The 25,884-nt window shown below is 41.3% G+C and overlaps 1 protein-coding gene across 1 annotated transcript in view; it reads right to left on the bottom strand.

The window, feature by feature from the left end:
- Positions 1 to 22: 22 nt before the first annotated feature.
- WLS (Wnt ligand secretion mediator) overlaps positions 23 to 25,884 on the bottom strand; it is a 99,925-nt gene continuing 74,063 nt past the window's right edge. Inside the window, exons 7-12 of the mRNA XM_004483695.4 lie at positions 20,948 to 21,045; positions 20,511 to 20,574; positions 17,999 to 18,142; positions 16,665 to 16,748; positions 10,541 to 10,694; positions 23 to 1,101 (exon numbers count right to left, since the gene is read on the bottom strand). Of these exons, the coding sequence (XP_004483752.1) occupies positions 992 to 1,101; positions 10,541 to 10,694; positions 16,665 to 16,748; positions 17,999 to 18,142; positions 20,511 to 20,574; positions 20,948 to 21,045 (654 nt within the window). The 3' untranslated portion in view covers positions 23 to 991. The remainder of the gene's footprint in view (positions 1,102 to 10,540; positions 10,695 to 16,664; positions 16,749 to 17,998; positions 18,143 to 20,510; positions 20,575 to 20,947; positions 21,046 to 25,884) is intronic.

Raw genomic sequence — 25,884 nt, 5'->3', positions numbered from 1 at the left:
AATAGTTACTTCCCCCAAACACTTTGATTGATGGCAAAATATTTTAATTTTTTATAAAGCTGTTTCCCCTTTCCCACCCCACATAATCAAAATGAAAAAGAATCTACATGCAAGTGTATTAGTTTGAGCAGGAGGATATGTGCATATATATATATGCATATACATACAGGTTTATTTAAATGACCTGATCTACACTTTTGGAGACTGTTTGAAGCATCTTATCAAAAGAAAACACATTTTAAGCAAGAGGTTAAAAAAGCTTTTCAGACCCAACGGCCATTTAATACAATAAATTCTACTAGAGTAGTTTAGCAAACATTTTTAAAAACCCACATCCAACAGACTGGTTAGTACTGGATACACAAGATCTGGTTTCACAGCTGAAATGCTCCTGGTGCAATGGGCCTTCTCATGAAATTCAGCTATTTTACATTATGCCATAAAAAGTAAGGACACATCTCTACTGACAACTTAAATAAGAACTCGGTAGGCTACTCAGTGATATAAATAGGAAAAATAATGTGGTCATGGACTAGGAGTGAGAAGAGTATGACACTAGTCTATCTTGGACTGTAAAGGATGTTTAAATTTACCCTAGAAACTAAAACAGGAAAAAAAGTCAAATATTCCACTCTATGTAGACCCCACCTGGCCCAAACCATCCCCCAAAGAGTATACCCCCAACACAAGAGGTTTACTAACCACCTGCTACAGATGTTACTATGTAACTAATTAACAATGATCACAGAGAACGTGTCATACCAGAGGTTTTTATCATACACAGCACATTAGTGGCTGCACAATCTTCCTCCAAAAGCTATCATCAGAAGGCAAACTGACAAACGTCCGTGCTGCTGGCCCAAGAAACCAGGGCTGGGAGGCACGAGGCCGTCCTTTGTACGCGGAGCCCTCTCTGGCACGCTCTCCACTCTAGTTAGAGGGGCTGGGATGTGGGAAGACAGTCCCAGCCCCAGCCGGGTGCTGCAGCCTCTTATTCCTGGGCCTCCTTGCGGGTCAGCTTGTAGATCTCGGTGGGTCCGTCCACGTGGGTGATGGTGGTGGTGAGCTGCAGTTCTTCCCCACTGTGGACGCCCAGATTGCCTGAAACAGGGTATTCGGTGTTAGATGTGTTCAAGGAGGAAAGAGAAGCAAGCTGGGAATCATTTCAGTAACCACCGCCCCCTTGCTAGCCCTCACTCACATTCTGAGCTCACAGGGAAAGGGCTCCTGACACCTAAAACAAGGGCTAACGCCCAAGCCTTTCTACCTGGCCTTAGCAGCATTACTTACAATCGGCTTCCTTCTTTGTTTCCCAGAGAACAGTCACTAATGATATGAGTTAGCTCACCGCTGATATTCTTCCTAGCAATCATTAACATTTAATGAGATTATTTTGTGCCTGTTGCTAGTCTTTATATGGGATCTTACTTCATCTTCACAAGAGCCCTCTGAGGTGGGCCTCAGAAACCCGGCTTCCAGCATGGTCAGCTTCATACACCCTTGGGCCAGCTGCAGACCAACAGGGTTCAAGATAAAGCTGGTGAGAGGCTCTACTCAGGCTGCCTGGGATCAAGCTGAACCATTATTTGTACAATGAGAAAGCTTTCCCAGGTCACAAACTTGCATTCTTGTTGCTGCATCTTCCAGTCCACCCCTTAGTCAAGCACTGGCAGTACAAGCCTCCCATTTCTTGGTCAAAGGTAGTTCTGGATTTCCCTATCTGTGTTAGCCATCAAAACTTCAAAGCCAGTTCTGTGTTCTGCCTGTCTGTGTGAGCCATCAAAATCCCCACAACCCCTGTAGACCACACATTAGCATCTCCAAGTGTTTACCTAAGGAATTCCTTTCACTGAAGAACTTCTTAGAAACAGACACCAGAATGTAATTCTACCAGAACACTAATTCTTTAGGCTTAAAATATGATCCTTGTTTTCAATTAGCAGGACCCAGAAAAAATGTGTGTGATTCTGCAAATCACTTGGAGAGACAGTAAAATCTGCTGTGTCTTATTTAAACCAGCATCTATATTATTCTAGTAGCTAGATTATCGTGCTTACCATGCACCTGACACTGTTCTAAACACTTTACAAATATTAATTCATTTCATCTTCATACCATTCCTCTGACAGAGGTTCTATTATCATTCCCATTCTGTAGAAGAAGGAACAAAGACAGAGAGAGACTAAAGCCTAAGCTGGCAAATAGTCTGTGGGATTCAAACCTGAGTAGTGGAGCTGCTGAATCCAGGCTCTCAACCTCTAAGGTATGCTGCCTCTTCTTAAATATTCAAGTTCTCAACAGCAATGAGACTTATAGTAAAGTGTGAAGGCCACATGTGGTGTGCTATGGTTATAAATATATGGATACCATGATTTGGACAAATTGTTCAGCATATTAATTTTGCTTTTTTAATTTTGCAGTACACATTACCAGTACACTGACAGCACAGAGGGCTGTTATTTATGGGTATTTACCATATGTACTGTTAAGGGCTTAACATGCCTGCTAGCTGTCTCCTTATAAAATGGGAATTATATTTCACAGATGAAGAAACTGAGGCTTAAATAGGTAACTATGTTCTTTAATGTGATCACTGGGCCTTTGTGTGGCAAAATCTATGACTCACATGTGATTTCATGTACCTGGAAGGCCTATTTTCCCCCGTTAAGGAATGGATGTGGGAATATGGCACTAGCATAGCAAGAGTGAGGATTTCTCCATTTGTCTTCCAATTCCATCAACTACTACTTCTGCCAAGGTCTTGCTCCATCTGTTACTTTCCCTCTCTCTTGTTGGCTCCTGCTCCTCTGCACACAAACATTCTCAAAGTCTCTTCCCATTCAAGACAAAAAAAAACAAAACAAAAAACCCTCTTCCAAAATGTGATGGGTTTCTTGAAGGGAAGGGAAGAGGAAGGGAAAGGATACTGAAAGGGATAGTAAAAGGAAGGGAAAGGTGAAGGAAAAGGGGAAGGGCAGAAATCTTTAGTTTGCAGTAGGGCTCTCTCCCTAGTTATTACTCCAATTAATCTCTGCAAAGTAACAGTAGGACGAAGGCCTATTTCCTTCTAATGATTGTGAAATGAGACTAATCTCTGGCACCAATTTAACCTCAGTGAACTATGACAATGGATCTATATCGAGGATGTCATATCCATAGCTATGTAGCTGCTGTTTGTTTCTAACTTCCTGGAATGCATACTGAGAACCAAGAAAGCCACATAAGTTGGATACAGCTCTCTTTAGCTGGTAGAATTTTAATGGCAATCATTTGTGCTTCTGTGGCCACTCTAGTTTAAAAAAAAAGGGAAGAAAAGAAAGGAAAACTGCTATGTGAGAACCCAAGACTGCTTCACAGAATCATGGGAGAGATGGGTGGTCTTCTAACATTAATCAGAGTTAACTAATTCTATCCTCACAACTACCAAGGCAAATGAACACACCATTACACAGATGTGAAAGCCAGAGAGCTTTCACACCATGCAATCATTTTTTTTCCCCTCAAGGTCATACACAGTACATGCTGGAGCCAGGATTCAAAGCCATCTGTGCCTACTTCCAAAGCTTATGTTCTTTCCAGGAACTCCATTCTTTTATGTGGAATTTTCCCCAGTCCGCCACCTCCCTCCCTGCTTACTGAATCTTATTCACCTTCAAAGATAAGCTCAAAGGATAACCCTCCCTAATGAAGTCCCTGGTTCACAACAAAATGAGAAAAACAGGAAAAGTATAGTATTTGTAGAACTAAATTATTTCCACACAAAAGGCTCTCCTTTATTCTAACCTTATGCCTTTTCTACAGTTCTAGCATTATAATTTTATGTTAAAAAATAAAAATAGTGGATCGTTGTTTTTCTTTAAGCTTAGGGTGGATAAGACATTTCCTGTCTACCTCCAAAGCAGCATCTGGGGATGGAGCCAGGCACTCAATGACAGGCAACAGCTAGAAGAAGGACTGGGACACAGTAAGATTTGGAAGTTTTGAGTGAGCTCTTAGGAAGCAGGTAGGTTCTCCCAAGAAGGTGACTGAGGTGCCTGGTTTTAGGAAGGGATGGTAGTAATTCTTTAGTCAGAAAGATAATTTTAATTGATTGGGGCAAGTGTGGTGGCTTTATTTACCCCACATTTAAACCTGTTCTTAGTCTTTTTTTAACATTTTATTAAGAAGCTTTATATTAGAAAAATGTTACATCAAAAATATAGAGGATTCTTATATACCCCACCCTGACTGTGTTCTTGGTCTTACTCTTCATTTCTAAGAGTATGAACCAATTGTAAATAGACTCTTTTGAAGTCGTTATTTTTAGTTAAGATATGGCACAAATGAATGAAGTTGGGACTTAATCTGAATTTCTGGAGTCCTTTACAAATATAAGAAATTCAGAAATATTAAGAGAAAGCAATGGGGAAAGGCTGGAAGCTAGTGGAAAGCAGAAGGAGAGGCCAGTACTACGTGACAGAAAAGCCAAGGAACCCAAGGATTGCCAGCCAGTCAGACACTACTGCCCCCAGGAGGAAGCAGGCCTTCCAGTCTCTGAAACCCTAAGACAGTCAATGTCCATTGATAAACCAACCCATTGGGTGGTACTTGTCACAGCAATCAGGATATAAGACAGCAAAGAAAGGTCAGGTCACTTCTAGGACAAGAGGCAGAAAGGGCCTGATTATAAACAGCAGAGCAGGAGGTGCCAGACTGGTGATGTCTTGTCACCTGGTTCCTACTTTTACTGCGGAATGCAGAAGGACCCATTTCAGAGTCTGGGTCCTGCCCTGGTGATAAGACAATACCATCGCACTCACAGACATTACGGAGAAGCAAAGTTGCCTGTGGGGTGGGTCATCTAACTTACAACCAGGGGAATGACCCCAACAGAAGGGTTCACTGGCAATGCTTCATGACTCAAACACTTACTAAGAAAATAAAAGCTAAAGCTATATTTCCTGTGAAACAAGCAGCAGGAGACCTTAGATGCTTCTGGAAGTAAAACTGACATCACACAGTAACTAGCTACTGAGACATGCAAACCCAGGGTGGCTGCTATTGCTTCCAGCAGATTGAGTGTACTATACAGAAGGCGTTTAGTGCCAATAGAATGGAACGAGTTGGCAATTAGAGTGCCTCCTATTCCCTTTGCCATAGTCAGCCAGTCAGTACTTCCATTTTTCACTTCTTTTCTAAAACCTTCTGACAAGAATTTTACAGATGAAGGAACATAAAAATGAAAGCTATTATCAAGAGTTGCTTTATTTCATAAGGAGCTCCAGTTTGTTTTTTTTTAAAACATGAATTGATGAGTGAGTGGGTTTGGACTGTTTTTTCCCATGTGTGTGCAGAGCATCATTTGCGTTGTACCCTGGGGAGCTGGTGCTTTCGCTCCGAGCTCAGGGTTAATACCAGCTTGGTGCAATTCATTTCTGCCTGGGAAGACATCCAAAATGATTCACAAATTGGTTATGGAAACAGGTAAGAAGAGCAACTTTGATGAAAAGGCAGCAACAGGGCAGAAAATGTGAGTGTTCTTTAAAGAAAAAAGGACTAAACTTGTGTGTGTATGTATATATATAATGATTAATGTGTATGTAACTGCACCACCACTCCAGGTGTGGTAAATTAACCAACAGGAAGGTGCCCAGAACCTCATGTTCCTGCAGTACAAACATGCTGGCGGACCTCCACCTTGGAGCTGGCTGACCACGTTCTGTGTTTCGGGCAGAAGAGGAAGTCTTGTCTCCCAGACCAGAAGAATAGCCCCTGAGAACAGGGACTGTGTTTTTTCTCACACTTTGGAGCCTCACCTTACTCCATCTTATCAAACCTAGCATAGAGCCAAGTAATGAGGAGCTCTGCTATTCATTTGTGAGAGTCACTTGCCTACCCATAAATTAAGAGAAAAAGAAATAGATGAAATGCTCTTTGGAAACCTACCCTCTCTTGAGCTTGCTGCCCAATTTGTTTTGGTCCATTCCTTGACCAAGAGGGAAAAGCAGCAGTCCATGCACTCAGCATCTATTTCCTTCCTAGTTACTCCCTTCTGACACATGCACCCCTTGGCTTCTCTCTTTGCTGCGCAAAGAAAACAACCCTCCTCAATGGTTCTTTCTCTTTCTTTATTCCCTTGGGCTTCTGCTGCAGCAGAAACTTCTTGTCAAATTCCTGGAAGGGGGCTTTTTCTAGTAGTTCATCCAGGATCAGTTTCAGGAATGCAAGAAGCACCACACACCTGAGATTCATTCTCCATAGCAAGAGATCTGAATTTTTGGTTCCAGATCTTAAAAGCCAAGGGGGTGGGGAAGCCCGAATCATCCTAAAAATAAAACTTTCCACTAGAAAGAAAAAGGAAAATGGAATGACTGGGGAAGGAGAAGGAAAGACATCCAGAGACCCAGAGAATTAAAAAATACAGTGCATCCTCTTGACAGTTTTTTTTTTTTTTCATTTTCCAAGTAATATTCCAAACTAGCTCTTTCCAAGGAGCTCCAAAATCTTGGCAAGTGCTCCATAATTCCTGGATACATTGGGCAATCTGGTGGCAAATGGAGAGAGGGAAAGTAAAAGAGAGAGGGGAAGGAAAATGATCAGAGAACCCAATATGGGAAAGACCCTTTCCTAATGCACAAGGTGATGGCACCATGAAAGAAAGTGGAAATTTTGGAAAGATTCCAGGGACCCAATGGGGCTGCTGTGCAGTTACAACTGTCATGTCATCATAGAATTGTTAAGTCCTGTGAATTTTGAGTTTGTGATTGGCATAGGGTCCCTAAAGAGTCTGCACACTAAATTGCTAGAAGACTGTTTTTCAATAGAGGGTCCTATTGGCATTTTGGGCAGGACAATTCTTTATTAAATGGGATTGTTTTGTTCATTGTAGGATATTTAGCATCCCTAGAATCTGGACACTAAATTCCTGTGGCACATCATAGTCATAAAGACAATCTAAAATTCTGGACACTTCCAAACATCCCTTGGCAGGGTGGCAGCCCCAAGGGTATGACCTCCTGTTGAGAACTAGGCTTGGTTTTTTTTTTGTTTTTTGTTTTGTTTTTAGGTCAGTTAAAAGAATTTATTGGGAAACAGGGGGAAAGAACAGGGTTTCCTGAGAAATGGGAGAGAAGGACAGAAATACGCACATAGATTTGGTGCAAATTCCTCTAGGCAGAGAGAGCAAGTTTTGGCTTCTGTGGTCACCTTTTAAACTACTGATTATTCTGCTAAGGGGAGGGGCCCCAGCTGTTACTGATTTCCCGACTAATGAGGGAGGCCAATCGTGAGACCTGTTTTGAATATCTGGGGCCTCCCCTCAGTCCCAGAAAGTCCCAATTGGGATCTCAAGGTCAAGGTCTCACAGCCATGTTGTCTGTCAGTCATGTTGCCGAGCCAGCCGCCTTCTGCCTTTCACTATACTAATCTGCCTCAACTTCCCCCCTCAGAGAGTTCATGCCCTTACTCTTAAGGTGGTGCTGAGGGGCAATAGTCCTTCTTCTGTAGTTACTTCCTGCTGGTTAGGGTGGTAATCCCTCCCTGACAGGGTGTAAACCTCTCTGGCTATTCTACTGAGGTTGAGAGAAGATGGATTTGGCACCCTATTTGGAACTGGATGAAATTCCTGCATGACAAATAAGGCGTTGATTCTGTAAGAGATGAACCTAATTAGAATTTTGAAGATACACTAAAAGATAAAGAGGGTGGTGATGAGCAGGCCCAAAAAGGGGGCCAGCCATGGCATACTGGACCATGAGAGTGAGAAAGGCCAGGTGCCTTCAGAGGCTGCATCCTCCCAAAGTTCATGGTAAACAACATTCTTCCTTGAGTTCTTTTATGCTGTTGGTTAATTCTAGGGAGAGATTGTGGTAGACCTGCTGGGTTTGAGTATAAACTGCCAACTGCAGGAGAACTAGTTTTTTAGTTATCTGTGAATTTTATCAAGCTGTCTTCAACAAACCTATACCAATGGGGAAGAGAGCAAATCTATTCTCAGTTGCAAAGATTCAAGCCTTGGAGGGTTGCTGTTATGATAACACAGGTGCTGATGATAGCTGCTTAACACCTGGCTCCCCACTCAAGAATCTGACCCAGCCTTTGCAGGGTTGACCAGAACTCTGGCTTCCCACTTGCTGATGTTAAGAGTTTGACAAATTCTCACCAGCATTTGGGAACTCATCACCTGTGAGAGGTATCAGTCCCTGGGCTGTCACTTAGGGACAGGAGCTGCTCTCTGTTTCTTCCAGGAAGAAAGAGAACCATAGACTCCCATAGTTCAAAAGGACTTTAAGAGATCACTTTCAGCTGAGAAACATGCTACACAGAGAGGTTAAGCGGTTTGGCAGTAGTTATAAAACAAATACAACCAGAAGTCCTTATGTATATAAAGTGCTCTAACACATAATCAGGACTCAATAACTATTACCCATTAGTCTTATCATTCTAATACCCCAGCAAGTCCAGCAACTGCTTTATGTGGTATTTCCCTGGAAGGCAGGAATTCCAACTACTTGGATTCTTGTCAGTATCCTCAAGTAAAGGACAAATCAGTTTGGTTTCTGCCAAAGTCCAACAGCATTCAAGAAATGAAATCAAGATTCTTTTTTCAAAAGCCAGAATTCCTTCCTGCTAGTGTTATGGAGTTGGAGGTCCACAGTTTGTGAGGCTGCATGTTCCTATTTTCCATGCATATAGTAAAACCACTGAGTATTAGCAGTAGAAAGGAAGCTGAAGGACTTGTGGGGCAAAGATGAAGGCTGGTTACCTGTGGAGCTTTCTAGAAGGTTGGGCAGGTAAGGGAGGAGTAGTAGATGAGGTCAAATTCTTTACTCTGACCCAGAACCTATGGGCAGAGGTGGGCCTGAAAGTGAACGGGACAAGAAATCTTTACCCCAAAGATGTCCAGGAGTAGGAGAGAGAGAAGCCGGCTGTCCAAGCTCTTCTTGCACAGAATGGGCAAGAATATAGTACAGGAGACAGCTGGTGGTTGAGACCATTCCATCATCCTTGACCCTCAACTCAGGATAGTCTCTTCTTCTCTCCTCTTTATCTCACACATATTTCTACCCTCTTTCAAGATCACTGGCCCATATGAGAAACATGAAGGCTAATCTAGAGCTCATTTCTAAAGCATTAATCCATTCAACATTTTAAAAGCACCTTTGAGAAGTGGTCCTTGCCCGTAAGGAGCTAAGACTTAGGCAAGCTCATCTACCACATGTGGCCTTACCTGGTGATTGCCATGTGAAAAGTATAATCACATTTCCTCCAGGCCCGTTCCTTAGAATACTGGTCCCAAAGATATAACACCCAGAAAAAGGGTTCTGGGGCTAAATAGTAATTTTGGGAAATGCTCTTATTCCTCCCCCTTTCTTCTTAAGAGACTCACAGTACAAATTAATGTACTAAAGGCACTAAGATGTCTTGCATTAATCTCATTAATGCTGATTAACTGAGTATTTCTCAAACTTATTTGACTGCTGAGACCTATCGACATTCCATTGAACATACTTTGCTGGATTCTAATTGGAGTGATCAAGGGAGGATTAAGGAAGAGGTTGCACTTTGGCTGAGCCCAAAAGATGGATAATGTTTCAGGGGATGCCCAAAAGAAAACACAAGCCATTCATTCAACAAACACTAGATAAACACTTACTCTGAGCAAGGATAATCCTTGGTACTAAGGGGTACATGACGATCTTAATGCAGAGTGAAGGGTACTGGCACTGATTTGAGAAAGTACATCTTATGTTTTGAGACTAGCAAGTACCTGGCTTGGTAAAGCAAGTGTAAAGAAGAAGGAATAAAGTTGTGGCAAGATAATATAAAGCTAAGTATCCAAAGAAAAAGAAGCTATCAGAGCAATTGTTTACCAGGCCACATATTATGTGATAATAGCACTGGCCTTGACAGAGATATTCACTTTCTCCTGCCACTGGCTAGCAGAGAAATCCTGGGCATAGCCTAGGATTGGCTAAGTTCTCTAAGGTTCTGTTCAGCATGAACATCTCAGTGTTCTAGAATTATAAGGTAGGAAAAGACAGCACACATCAGCATTAGAGGACAGGAGGACAGGAGAATAGCTACTGGCTTGGAGGTATATCAAGAAACACATTTGCCTAAAAATGAGGAGAAAAATGAGGCCTGTTCCATCTTTACCTCTCAGGTTTTGGTCTCCCTCTACCTGACATCTTAAGATTACACTTCTCAAACTGGAAGAATAAATGTGCATACTTTCCAATAGACTCAGGTTGCTCAAAAAATGAGGAAAACAAATTTAATTTTTATACTAAAACCCAGTGCATATTTTATAGTAGAGCATAATATTCCCAACGTATTTTAAAGATTAAATAATGAGGACTTAAAGAAATATCTGGCTTGTATTGGCTCCTTTGGCTAATGGTTCCAGAGGCCCCAGAGGTGCACACTTATTGTGGCCCATTAATAGTATTCTTGGAAGAAAAGCTTAACTAAGAAATCTAGAGCCTTAACTATTTAAACCTTGAAGATGCAGGAGCCTAACTGTGCTGAGTTAAACTGTGTTAAAGAAATTGGAACTTACCATTAGATTGATCTTCCCCATAGTTCTTGTGGGATGGTGCATACAAGAACATCAAGGCAAAAACATACAGGTTCCACATCCCATAGATGCCCGTGAAAAAGGCACTATTCACTTGGACTGTGACACCGCCCCATTTCCAATGGCCTTCAGTCACCTATGGAGAAAAGACAGTGACATTCAGTTGGGACAAAGAAGAAACACAATACTGACATAGGAACCAACCAGTACAAAAACCAGGTTTTCTCCATAAGGAAAAATAAAGGGCTATGCAAGACTCCATCTTTTAATCTGAATTATACCAGCATGATTTAAGATTGAGGGCTTAACATGTATCAGGCATGCAGTTCTCACCTTGGCTGTACATTAGCATCACCTGGGGAGCTTTTTAAAAATCCAGGCGCTCAGTCCAAACACCAGGTTTATTAAATCAGAAACTCAGGGGCATTGAATATTTTTAAAGCAACCACAGTATTAGCCAGGTGGAGACCACTGGACTAAAGGCTTTACATGCATTATTCCATTTCACACTCTTCACCAAAATAAAGTAGCTACAATTATTCCCCAACAGGTGAGCAAACTAAAGTTTAGAGAGACCATGTACTTCCAAGGTTAAAGAGGTGAGTTTGGATTCTAACACATGCCTCATCTTTGGAGCTCTGACTCTTATTACATTGGACTGCTTCTCAAGACAGCCTGCGGAGAAGCAACAAGCTAATTAAAATACTCCAGTAGGTTTCTATCTCTGTGCCAGGACGCCCTCTTCCCTCTCTCTGTGGGTCTCTGCTCACACTTGATCACACCAGAAACACTGTCATTAAAGTACACATCCCCTATCAAAATCCTACGAAACTCCTGCACAAATGTTTTTCTAACTATCAGGGCCACACTAAGGTTTCTACTTCCAAAATTTCAGTCCACTTCACAGATTTTTAGTTATACGATCTTGCATAGCTTATAAATTGTCATATATGAGAAAAATGCCTTCCCCACTAGACATGGGTTCCTTGAGGGTAGGAGCAATGCAGTAGACTTCTGTATCCTCCACGATGTCTGGTCTGATTCTGAATAGGGTAGGTGCTCATTAAATGCCTGGTGGGTCAGGCAGAGGCATGCACTGGTATGAATTTGCAGAACTAAGTTTATAAGTTTCTTGGAATAAAATAACTGAGAAATATTTTCTTTATGTTCTACATTGATTTACAGGTATTCTTCCTCTTTTGATGCCTTGTCTTAGTACTTCTGAAGAGGTTGGATGTAGGTGGGGGTATCAAAATCGCACAAGAATCTCAATATATACAAGTCTGTTTCAACCCTCCCTCTACTCTTTGAATTGGGAATTTAAACACAGCTGAGCAGGTGGTCTAGAGCTTTAAAGGGGAGAGATGTCAATGAGTTACAGGTGTTTTCATTCAAATATTGCTCTCTATTGTATTTATTGTCCCTTAAACAAGTAATTAACGCAGATTTTAGCAAAGCTAAGCTTTTTGTGTAACTATAACAAGGAGAGCAATAGTTAACATTTATTCAGTGCTAATGATGTGCCAGACATCATTCTAAACATTTTACATGAAATATCGTTAGTCTTGATAATAACTATGTGAGGTAGATAGGTAACACTTTCATTCAACACATGGTTAAACTGTGGCACAGAGAAGTGAAGTAAACTTGTCCAAAATCACTCAGCCAGAGAGTGGTAGCTCTGTCTTCAAAGAATATGTTCTTAATGTTATAAAACACAAGGCTAGGAATTTTATCTTTTTTCTTTTTAAAGGTTTTTTTATTTATTTCTCTCCCTTCCCGGCCCCCCCCCCCCACCCAGTTGTCTGCTCTCTGTGTCCATTTGCTCTATGTTCTTCTATGACCACTTCTATCCTTATCAGCTGCACCAGGAATCTGTGTTTCTTTTTGTTGCATCATCTTCTGTCAGCTCTCCCTGTGTGCAGTGCCATTCCTGGGCAGGCTGTACTTTCTTTCGTGCTGGGCGACTCTCCTTGCGGGGCGCACTCCTTGCGCGTGGCGCTCCCCTGCGTGGCATAGCACTCCTTGCATGCAGCAGCACTGCGCATGGGCCAGCTCACCTCAGGGGTCAGAAGGCCCGGGGTTTGAACCTTGGACCTCCCATGTGGTAGGCGGATGCCCTATCCGTTGGACCAAATCTGCTCCCCAGAATTTTATCTTAAATAGTGGTCAGTCTCTGAAGTTAGTACATGAAGCATATGGTATAAGATCAAATTTCCTTTGAGAATTCACTCAATTGCCCATGATGGATATTTATATAGCACATGTACACAGGTTTGTATATTTGAATCTGTTTAATATACATGCACTATATATCCTAACCATTTTAACATGTGGTATATACTAAACTACATATATATGCAAAATATAATTTTATAGTAGAACCACTAGAATGAAATATCTTATGAAGCACATGGACTTAAGACTGACAGAGGAAATAGTAGATTCATGACCCTGATCTCATACTTGCTCTGAGACGAATGTTGTTTAGAATGGAGGGCATATGTATTCATATCATTTAATTTGTAATCTCTAAATGTATTCTTTCCTGCTGAGGGCAATGGGTTGGATTTGCATAAATAAACTGTGCCTAAAGTGTAACTCCATGTTTGGAGAAGGATTGGGTTTTCCCTTCACTTCTCTCCATTTTTCATGCCCAATATATCCTGAGCTCTGAGCGCATGCCTACCAATATGTACCCTAATAATCAACCTCAACAGACAAGGCCTTATAAGTCCAAATTTTACTAATCCCAAAGCAGACGGGGACAGCCATTCCTTTTTAACTTTCAAAGATAAAAATCAGATACTCTCTAACCTCCCCCAAATCATCTCACCCTCTGCATAAACTTTACATCTAAAAGTTCCTGTTTTCTCCTGGTTTTACATTTGAACAATTTACTTTTGTGTGAAACCATCCAATTATGCCCCTGGAGCCAAGTGAAGGTCAAATCCCTTTACACCCAGTAGTCTTGACAACCAACATTCCACTTAACAACAAGACTTCCAAATTCCAGACACAGGCCCTCTTACTGGAAATCTTTCCTCTGTAACAGAATGAAGTGGTTGTGCACACACAAAAAGAGCTGAGGACAGGCTCTCTTGGGTTTTGCTGCATGTGGCTTGACCTAAGTGTTGGGCACCTGGCGGGGGGGGGGGGGGGGGGGGGGCAGGGAGAGGAGGGAGAGGGTCCCCTTAGTGAAGATTGGTGACCTTTTCCCCTGCATTGCCCTTCTGTTCCCTGCTGCCTGCCACCTCTAAATGGAATGTCTCTTTCTTTTCCAGAAGAGCTGAAATATCAGACTGTGATGTACCATCACTGGGTTGCTATGACTGAAGCCGTTAAAATGGCAGGCATTAAAAGACTGCACCTCAGCACCCAGTTACAAAGCCTCAAGGTCACTGCATTCCACAGCTTCCCCTCGGCCTTTCATTCCTAGCCTTAGAGCTTCAACACCCTGGCGAGATCCCCTTGCATTATATTTCATGGGGCTTAAATGTGAGCTCTCCCAGCAAGCCCAGGAGTATAATGGGGGTTTTAATACATTCCTTTCACCTAAGGCTGGGATCCATTTCAAAAAGTTACCCAATAGGTTCTCTTTTAGGTGAGATCATTGCTGAGACATTCCAAAATGACATTAAAAAAATAAATCCTCTGATGACTATATTAATACAGTACCTGGGACACTGAGTTATGCCTGAAAATGTCTTAGAAGTCTATAAATAAACCTTTAAAAAAAGTAGGAAGAATCTGAGGAGCTAATGGAATCCAAAAGGCCTCACTGCTCCCCGCTTAGAGTTGAAATCCACCCCAGACCGAGACTGTGGCAGCAGATATAAAAAGCCAGCCACAGGCAGGAACTGTGCTAGAAAATACTTGGCAATGGAATATTAATCATCTTCTCTAGAGAAAAGCCATAAATGATTTGCTCCTTGAAGGACTGGCCTCCTCTGCTTTAAAAAGGTGCACTAATTAACAAACACAAGGTTAAATTCTGGCAACTTGCAGCTGCCTTAAAGATCAGCAAAAGGTCCCTCAGGTGGGAGCAGCAGTCTCCAGAGAAAAGAGGAGAGGACTGATGTGTGGGGAGAATGCCTCCAGCTTTCTAGAGTGGTAGAAATGTGCATTAGGATGGAAAGCGCCCTTTCTTCCAGCCTTCCTGACAAGGTATCTTGGTATTGCCTTTTATTCCTCTACCCAAATTCCTTGGGTTTCTGTTTCTCCATGCTCTCTTGGCACTGATGCATATCTTGGGTGTGGTGTCACAGCACATTGCTGAGTGACTGGAGGAACTGGAAAGCATTCTGGTCACACCAGAGAATTAGCCAAGGAAAGGGCATGCCACAGATGCCCTTGTTTGAATATGGGTGTTTGAGCCTCAGCTGGTAGAATAAAAAACTCATTCAGAATTGGAAATATTTTTATTGCATTTGGAGTGGAGAATGAGATTTCCAAGGTTTTATAAACAAACAGCCTGACACAAATATAGCACTGGTATAGGTCAAGGCAGATGTAGTGAATAGGTCTCACGGAAGGTATTTAGATATATGTTTACTGTCATTTTCCACACTCAACTGCAGTCTCCAGCAGAGCCAGCAACCCTATTACTTCCCAGTGGGCGGAGCCAACAGAGGCCTCAAAGCCCCTAACTTGGGTTCCAGTGGGTGTCCCTGGATAGAATTCAAGAGATCCATGAAGTGAAATGGGAAAAAATTTGTTTTTATGTTCACAGATCTGTAAGTGAAAGTGAGCATTTCCTTTAATTATGAATATAGAAAACAAATCCCAGGATTATTAGCACTTCCTGTAAAGTTTCAACAATAGAAATACCAAAATTTTCGTATCATCTTACAGATTTATCTGTAATATGTATAATTGTAAATATATATATACATATTTAACTTCCTTTGAAATCTATATTATTTTATTCATTTAAAAACATTTTAGGAAGAGGCCCACTCATAGGTCTCATCAAGTTGACAAAGGAGTCAATGGCACAAAAAAGTGTACAAGCTCCCGTAGTAGAGGGAGACTTGCTAGCAGAGTGAAATAATTCTTGTTCTAAGGCTCTATCTGCAAAACTAAAATTCTCTATTTTGGCCAACTATAAGGATAACAGAGCATTGGCAAGAATTCAGGAGGACTCAGTTCTATTCCCAAAGTTATTATATGTCCTCTGGCAAGACATTTAGCCTGCTTGTTATTCACCGAGTTCTGATATGCATGCTTACCATGTGCCAGGCGCTCTGCTAATCACTTTGCAAACATTAGTTCATTCAATCCTTGCAGCCACCTTCTGCAGTGGCACTATTGTTACACCCATTTTACAGGCACAGTATGAAACCTTAGAACTGTTAAGTGAATTAGCCAAAGTCCCACCCAACTGGAAAGTAGCAAAACTGCGAAGTCTCTCTGAAGTAGTTACATTTCATATGCTAGCAAACTGGGATATTAATTCCTAGCCGACTTACCACACAGGACTTTTGTGAGGCTCAAATGAATGACAGATACATAATACATTAGGTTTAAAGAGAACTTTTTACTTTCCAAAACAAGTTACCAATATTTCAAAAATTATTATCTTTATCCCTGTTGAGATTTTTCAAGTATAGCAACATTGTGCATTTTGGAAATAATCAGTAGAAAGATATAAGTTCTATTCAAAAGGACTTTTGAATTATTCTTCATGCTTAGGTGGCAATTATTACAAAGAATGGCTGATGAACTATATATATATCTTCATACAGAGGGATCATATTAATGACTAGGATAAGGATCAAATTAAAACATCGCTTGTTTGCTTTGTTATGGGGCTTGGAAAGTTTATTCTCTTAAGTAAATGAAATATGGGTCCTTCAATTTGACTACAGACATTTAGTTTCTTTAGCAACTATTTTCTGCCACAGGATTGTAGTAAAAGGAAAGTTCAGTCCATCTCTGGCCAAATGATAATGAATCTCAGACTAGAGCAACCTAAATGAACACAGCTTGGCCATTTGTCCAGAATTACAGCCTCTCTGTTCTTTTGCTCAGCCACTCTACACAATTTTCTGTGCAGAGTGGAGGGGCTTCCCAGGAATATTCTGACATCTCAGGGTTCACTCACCTGACTTACGATGAAGAAGATGACAGTCATAGCAGCACAAGCCAAAGTGATAAGCATGAGGAACTTGAACCTGAAAATTAGCCCCTATTAGGAAAAGAGGGAAAGGAGAAGTTTAGTATTTAGCCACCAGCAATCCTTTTCTCCAAATATAAATCTATGAAAAGCTCATTAAAAAAAGTTCTATAAAACCAAATCCCTAGGATTGACTAAAATAATTTCACATAGTAATATTTCTCCTGCAGAGGTGAATGTGGCTAGAAAATTTCTTGAACCAAATATTTCCTATATTCTTATCTTTCAAGAAGCAGTGATACCAAAGCCTGAGAAATTATATTCACAGCACATCACTAGGCTGCTAATTTCCCTGCTAAGCTGGTTATGCTTCTCTGCAAGGGTTCAAAGTTACCAAATCCAAGTTTTCTGTGGTTGTAATAAAATTCTGCTCCAGTGAACAAAAAGAAATGTGCATATTAATCAACATGAAGTGGATTTGGTTGCATTTTCTCATGTGTCACTCCAGCACTGAAGCAGGCAAGCCTCAGATAGTGCCTGTGGTTTCCTGAGTGCAGGATTTAAGGGAACCTGTGTCCCAGGGAGGGATGCCTATTATTCAGGGGCTCTTATTTATAGATCATGGCATTTTAAAAAAACTTGTGATTCTATAGTTTCTGCTCCTACTTTCACAGGGAATTTAAGCCAGTGTCTCCACGGATGGCCACCTAAATATGAGCCCAAGGGATTCCTGAAATATCAAGAATGTGTTGTCTGCATTTGAGATTTCAGTGTTTTCTCTTGGACGAGGCATACAATCTATGAACAGAGATAACTGAACTCTGAGTATCTGCTGGATATTTTAGGGGGACCATTAGAGACTGGAAGTCAGGTGACTTGGGCCAATCCCCAGTCTTAAAGTTGAATCTAGGTGGGAGAATCTGGATCTTCTAAAGCCTCACCCCAAGCCATATGCCAATTCTACCATAGTCAAATCTCCCAGACAGTATGCCCCTACATTCCTCCCCCATCCCAAAGCTGAAAAACCTGCTGAACAAGTTTACTCTTTATTGGAGACAAAGAAATTTCTACCATGAGAAACTCCAAAGATTTAGATGGGCCACCTAGATGTTTCTCACAGGAGGAATTAGCCTCTAATTTTGCCCAGAGATCCTACTACTATTAGGATCTCTCAACATCACTGTGTATTTGAAAGAGAACACACAGTTGTCTGTGTGTCTGTGTCGTGTCTGTGTGTGTGTGTCTCTGCTGGTGTTTACATATCAGGCAAGAGACGCTGAATACCAGCCGTTCCTCCAGAATGAGTTCAGAGAGTTTCTCACCTCATAGTGCAGTCGCCGGACCTTGCTCATAGCCGGCAGGCTAGACTGCTTCCCACTGATGTTCCGAAACACCTGAAATACCATGAAGCACAAAAACAGGAAGTAGAGGCAGAGGCATATTCCGGCCACGATGATGAAGGCCATCTGAGGGTATCCGGTCAAGGAAGCAGCCGACTAGCCAAGGGCACAAGCTGAAAGGGCATAAGCACTTTCCCCCTGCAAAGTTGGTGATATTCTTTTTGTCTCCAAGTATTTAAGCAATTTTCAGGGAGATGAAATATTAAAACCTGGCATTCTAACGGCAGCACGAGAGGTTTTCTGACCCAACAGTACCACAATGGTTGTCCCAAAACTGTTTTCTAAGCCAGGTAAGAAGAGGAATGGTGCCTTGCTTGTAAGAAATGGAGAAATGCAGCATCTAGGACCCACTCCAAACCTACTAAATCAGAATCTGACTTTCAACAAGGTCCCCAGTGCACAATAACATTCAAAGGTACTAAAATGGTAGATATTGGTGATTAAAAGCTGCATTAAAATCATTGGAGGAGTGAGTTAAAAACATAGATGTCCAGGCCCCACCCCAGATATATGGAGTCAGATTTGCCTAGGTTAAGGAACCAAATATAACTATATTTGGTGGGAAGCAGACTTGGCCCAGTGGTTAGGGCGTCTGTCTGCCACACGGGAGATCTGCGGTTCAAACCCCGGGAGTCCTTGACCCATGTGGAGCTGGCCCATGTGCAGTGCTGATGCGTGCAAGGAGTGCCCTGCCACACAGGGGTGCCCCCGCATAGGGCAGCCCCACGCACAAGGAGTGCCTCCCATAAGGAGAGCCGCCCAGCATGAAAGAAAGTGCAGCCTGCCAAGAATGGAGCCGCCCACATGTAGAGTTAACGCAGCACAGATTCCCATGCCGCTGACAAAAACAGAAGCGGACAAAGACGACGAAGCAGCAAGTGGACACAGAGAACAGACAACCAGGGCAGGGGGATTGGGGGGAAGGGGAGAGAAATAAATAAATAAATCTTTTAAAAAAACCACAAAACTATATTTGGGAACCACTGGATTAGACCCTGGATTTTTATAGGAATAAGATTGAGATGCCCTGGAATCATGGGAAGGGCAGGAGCTACCAGGTCCGCTGGATATGGGAATGAAAGTACTGAAGTAAAACCAGGAATGAAGCGCTGCTTACAAATTTCTGTCACCAGAGTGGGTAGAAGGATATATGGCGAGGATGTGATTTTGTGTGTGTGTGTGTTGGTGGGCGGGGGCAAAATACTTTGAAATCCATTGATGAAAACCTGAGACCAATGTTTTGGATGCAACTGGAGAATCACCAAGGTTTGGTGCAGAGTGAGATGGCTTGGGAAGCAGGTGACCTGACTCCAATTCCTCTCCATTACAATCCCACATTTTAACAACTCTGAATTCAGCATGCATATTTCATTAAATAATACAGTTAATGAACTTTCTCCTTCTTTCCTAAAAAGCTGTTACTAAATCTAAGGTGCTCTTTATAATCAGTGGTCTTCTGGAATGAGAGGAATGGGGTAACTTGATGCAGAACTTTGAGAAAGTATATTTACCTCTCTAGGCCCCCCATCATATCTGTAAAATGAAAGGACTGACCGGCATAAATAGTCTCTGGGTTGTGCAGTTAACATTTTTTGGTGCTCTGGGAGAAGAGGGGCTCTATTCTGTCATCTTTAAAGTAATAATACTACTGATTCATTTTCTTCATAAAGTTCTTGTGACACTAAGAAAACCAATATAAACATCATGGCTAGACAAAGCATGTTTACCAGCACATGGCAAGACATCATTATCCATCAAGGAAGAGTACAACCGAAGCCTTTCTCTTCACTCCAGAGGAGTGTTTTTTTTCTCCCGGAGCATTTAACATAATTCAGGAAGATAAAATATTTAAATCCAGCATCCTAAAAGGGATCAGCTAAGACTGTTGCTTCTGCTTCACGAAGATGACTCAGGCAGAGTTTCTGCCAACCAACCAGAAGGCTCAGTGACTCCTCTGGAACTAATCACCTTAGCCTTATCACCACTCAGTCTCAGAAATGAATAGCAGCAGCATGGCATGCCAACACGCCAAGGTCACTTTAAGAAGCCTCAAACACAGATGACTTCAGAAACAGACTCTCACACAGGGATGCAGAGATGAACCTATGTAGCTCCAGGGAAAAGCTAGTCATGCTTCAGTCTGCAGTAAACAAGTGTATAATGGATAATTTACACTGCAGGAAAACCAGCAACTCTGATCCTTCTGCTGTGGGGATATGCTGACACCTCCCTTTTTTGCTTCCTCTCACCTGGGCTTGAAAGCCAATATTAATTCTTCCCATCATGTTCCGTAATTGTGCTGTTATCATCAGTCTGAGCTTCAAATATTTGGCCAAGCACATATGGAGAGCATCAGCAGTGACTTAGAAAATGATCTTGGGGACCAAGCAGCTATGGGAAGAAATAAAACTCTGAGCCCATCAAGGAAGGATACAGCCAACTCTGTTCCCACATCTGTAGTCCAGATACTGTAGAAAGGATTGGTAAGTTGTACCCCTCTACAAAGAAAAACAAGATGAAAAGGCAAGACACAATTAATAGAAAAGCAAAGGGGGAATGTTCCTTGGAACATTAGCTTAGCTTTACAGCTAGAAGGGTGGAGGCTGTATTTAGACTAAAGAATGTCACAGAGAAATCTAAAGAAAAAAGGAGCTTTTAGAATATAAGCAGCTCAAACATTCTGTAACTATAAAGAGTTTTGTCTTCAATTTAATCACAAACCTCTTCTGTAGCTGTGATCAGGTCCAGTTCTTTCATCCCAAAGCAAAGATTCATAACTACAATTCTCCTTTCTAAATACTCCTCCTTAAGTGATGGGAGAGGACATAGCAATGGGCATTTCAGCTCTGAATCCCATAGGCACTTACTTACCTCTCGCACATGTCAAATATGAAGAGGCAGAATGAGCCAACAGCGATTGGTCCAACTTGCTTCCAGTACCCAGCAATGTGATTCCGCTCATGCTGATCCTAAGGAAAACCAAATTAAGAAATGAAATAAAGAGGGGGGGAGAGCAAGCAATTCTGGAGTTGAGTCAGTCAGGCAAACAAGAGTGAATAAAAGCAAAATCTCTTATTGGGGAAGTCTGGCACATAAACAAGTACAAAGCCATTGATAAGGGCTCTGGTGGCAATAAGAACCGGATGCTATAGGAACACAAAAAAAGATCTGACACCCTAAGCTAGGTAATTTTATGGTCCCAAAATAACTCATTCACAATTAAACCCATATATGACTTACAACTTTTGGAATAGAAGTATTTGTGAAGGTAGGATGGTCCCCAGAAGACCAACCAGAGATTGAAGAATTAAAATATGGCAAACATGAGAGGTCTCCTATAGTTAGGAAAATAAACATTTTTCCCTATCTTGGTTAAAAACAAGAATGACTTTACTTCATAGATGTATACAAAGACACTAAGGAAAATAAACTGGAGGAATGCAAAGTGAGAAATGGGAAGAGGGAAAAGACTTATCTTAGCATCCGGGCTGGGGCTCAGCTCAGGTGGAACTGTCCATACCATCGCCATCCAGGTAATCCATCCTGGCTGCTGTCCTGCTGCTGTACGAGATATCCCTCCATTCCTAGTCCCTCCTGCCAAGGGCTCATTCTCAATGATGGCCTGTTGAGGACCTTTTCACATGTGGTGTCCAAAAAGAGACAAAAGCCTCCCTTCCCCTCTCTTCTCAAACAACATTTTGGGAGGACAGCAAGTCTTTAAGGGCAATGATCATACCATAAGGGAGAGGGTTTGTGGGAAGATGGTGGAGCAGGAAGCTCGAGAAATCAGTCTCTCCACCAGAACAATGATTACACAGGCAAGAACTGTCTGAATCAACTATTTTGAAACTCTGGAGTCCAGTAGAACACAGTGCAGCATCCAGGGAAGAATGGGAGGAAGAGGCTGGTAAATTGTGATAAATTCTAGTAAACTGCTCTGATTGGTGTTTACTGTCACCTATCCCCCCACTCTCATAGCAGGCAGCACTGGGATCTGGCCTCTGGTGCAGCTTGCTTGTGCCAGAAAGGGACATACAAACCTAATTTCCCAAGATCTAGGGTGGGGAGAGGAGGGCCCAATCACTGTTGCTCTTTTTTTTTTTTTTAAGATTTATTTATTTATTTATTTATCTCCCCTTCTCTCTGCCGCCTCCCCACCCCGGTTGTCTGTTCTCTGTGTGTATTTGCTGCGTCTTCCTTCTTTGTCCGCTTCTGTTGTTGTCAGCGGCATGGGAATCTCTCTTTTTGTTGCATCATCTTGTTGTGTCAGCTGTGTGTGTGTGTGGTGCCATTCCTGGGCAGGTTGCGCTTTCTTTCGTACTGGGCGGCTCACCTTACGGGGCGCAGTTCTTGCGCGTGGGGCTCCCCTACACAGGGGACACCCCTGCGTGGCAGGGCACTCCTTGCACGCATTAGCACTGCACATGGGCCAGCTCCACATGGGTCAAGGAGGTCCGGGGTTTGAACTGGGGACCTCCTATGTGGCAGACAGACGCCCTAACCCCTGGGCCAAGTCCGCCGCCATGATTGCTGCTCTTGACTAGCTACTTCGGATCACCAGGGCGCCAGCTCTGAGGTGGCCATTGTTCCAATATACCGTCAACAAACCCAGCGGAGAGGACTTAAAAATGGCACACTTCCTCAGAGGTGTGAAGGAGACTTGAAGGGTTGCATTTCCTGATGCCAAGTCAAGAAAGCACAGCTTTGAAGAACTATGGAAGATGGTCCTGGAGCTTTCCTATCCCCTCCCCAGGGCAGTTTGGAAAAGGCCAGCACTCTTCTGTTTTGGTCCCTGGCATTGTACCAGATGGGAAGACTAGCTTGGGAAACTCCTCTCTGCCTGATCCCTTCCCAGAATTTGTGCTTCAAGCAAAAGCAGCTTGCGAAAGCAAAAGAAATATAAGAAACAGTTGAGGTTGGAGGCTTTCATCTTGGGCTGACTTTCCGGAAAGGAGGGTGGAACTCTGAAGGAGAGCACCAGACAATGCAAAGCCAATTTTCAAAGATGGTTAATGCTGTTTTTTGCTTGGATGTGTTTAGTTTTGTTAGCTCCTGACACTCAAGAAATCTGTTATATCACTAGCTGGATACAAACTCAAGAAACAGACATCTTAGGGAATAAATCCCAAAGTTAACATTTAAAATATTAAAATATACAGGGTGCAACAAAAGATTACAAGACAAAGAAATAAGAAATGATGGCCAATCCAAAGTAAGATGATAAAAATCCAGAAAACATCAATGAAGAAAACCAGCCATGGATATAATGGACAAAGACTTTTAAAAAATGATCTTCAATATGCTCAAGGAGATGAAGGAAAATAAAGAGAAAGAACTGAAAGATACCAGGCAAGCAAAGAAGAAACAACATCAGAATCTCAAGGAAGAAAAAAAATTAAAAAGGGAACAAACAGAACTTTTGGAGTTGAAGACCACAATAGCTGAAAAGAAAAATTCCCAGGAAGGTTTCAACAGCAGATGGGAGCTACCAGAAGAATTTGTGAATTCAGAGACAAGATAATTTAAATGAGTCGGGTTGCGCAGCAGAAAGAAAAAGATTATAAAATGCAAAAATAGCCTGAAGTCTCTGGGATACCATAAAGTATAATAATATACACATTATGGAACATGCACCCAGAAGGGAAAAAAAGAAAGGGGCAGAGGGAATATCCAGAGAAATAATGAAAAAAACTTCCCAAATTCGGCAAAAGACATGAATATCCACATTCAAGAAGCACAGACAACACCAAGAATCTTAAAGAGAAATACAACCCTTTATATAGTGATCAAACTGTTGAATGCAAAGGACAAAGAGTTCTGAAAGCTGTAAGAGAAAAGCAATGTGTTATGTATAAGGGAATCACAATTAGACTGAATGCCAACTTCTAATCAGAAACCATGGAGGCAAGATTGGATTGAAACATAGAGAAAACAACTGCCAAGCATGCATTAGAAATCCAGTGAGACTTTCTTTCAAAAATAAGGAAGAGATTACAACATTCCCAGATAAACAAAGCTCAGGTGGTTCTTTACCACTAGGCCTGCCCTATAAGCAGTGTTAAAGGGAGTTCTTCAGACTGAAAGGAAAAGAACAGTGGACATTGGTTCAAAGCAGCATAAAGAAAGATCTGCAGTAAAGGTAACCATCTGGGGTAACTATAAAAGTCAGTACTGTTATACTATATTTTGGTATGTAACTCAATTTCTTACCTCTTACAGATATTAAATGCAAATGCATTTATGGCATTACATAGTGATAAAGGGGTGAATTCAACAAGAAGGTATAAGCATTATAAATATATATGAACTGAACTAACAGCAGAGCCCCATAATACAGGAGGCAAATACTGAGAGATGTGAAATGAGACATAATTGGTTCTACGTTTACTAATAGGATACATTAACATATCACTTTCAATAATGGGATTTAAGCCAAGACAAAAAAATCAATAACAAAATAGAATGCTTGAATGATACTCTAAATGAACTAGACCTAACAGTGAAGAACAGGTCACCTAACAGTAGAATACACATCATTCTCCAGGATATACAATGTTAGGTCAGAAAACAAGTTTCAGCAAATTGAAAACTATTGAAACCATATAATGCTTCTTCTCTGAATACAATGGAATGAAAATAGAAATCAGTAACAGGGAGAAATGGAAATTTAACAAATATATGGAAAGATTAAACAATGTACTCTTAAACAACCAATGGATTAAAGAGCAAATCACAAAGGCAATTAGGAAATATCTTAAGGTGAATGAAAATTTTAAAATATACCATACCAAAAGCAAAGACAGTAATGCTGAGAGGGAAATTTATAGCTCTAAATGCTTGCTTTAAAAAAGAAAAGGATTTTAAATTAGGGACCTAACCTCAAAACTGGAAAAACTAGAAGTGCAAACTAAACCCAAAGCAAGCAGGAGGGAAATAATGATTAAAGCAGAGATAAGTGAAATATGGAATAAAAAAAAAAAAAAATAGAACCAGCAAAACCAAAAGGTGGTTCTGAAAAGAAAAAGGGATAGAAGTCACAAATAACTAAATTTAGAAATGCAGAGGGGATCATTATTATTGACCCCACTTGAAATAAACAATACTCCAAAAAATTAGAAAACCTAGATGAAATGGAAAAATTCCTAGAAACTCACAAACTACCTTCACTGACTCAAGAAGTGGTAAAGATGTCAATAAACCAATAACTAGTAAAGAGATTGAATGAGTAATGGAAAACCTCCCAACAAAGAAAAGTCCAGGACCAGATGGCTTCACAGGGGAATTTAAACAAATTTTCCAAGAATTAACACCAATCCCACAAAATCTCTTCCAAAAAATTGAAGAGAAGGGAATACTCCCTACCTCATTTTATGAAGCCCAAGTCACCCTCATAACAAAGCCAGAAAAAGATACCGTAAGAAAAGAAAATTATAGGCCAATATCTCTTATGACTATAGATAGAAGTATATATAGATGAAAAAATCCTTAACAAAATACTAGCAAACTGAATGCAACAGCACATTAACAGAATTATACATTGTACTCAACTGGAATTTATCTCAGGTGTGCAAGGGTGGTTCAATATAAGAAAGTAATTTAATGTAATGCACTACATTAACAGAATTAAGGAAGAAAAACAAATGATCATCTTGATGGATGTAGAAAAGACATTTGACAAAATCCAAAACCCCTTCTTGATTTAAAAAAACAAGAACATTTTAAAAAATTAGGAATAGAAGGAAACTTCATCAACATGTGAAAAGGTTTATTTGAAAAACCCACAGCTAACATCACACTTTATGGTAAAA

Source organism: Dasypus novemcinctus, chromosome 9 (genome assembly GCF_030445035.2).
Source record: "Dasypus novemcinctus isolate mDasNov1 chromosome 9, mDasNov1.1.hap2, whole genome shotgun sequence".
Taxonomy (NCBI): domain Eukaryota; kingdom Metazoa; phylum Chordata; class Mammalia; order Cingulata; family Dasypodidae; genus Dasypus; species Dasypus novemcinctus.
This window is presented reverse-complemented; position numbering and strand designations above follow the sequence as displayed.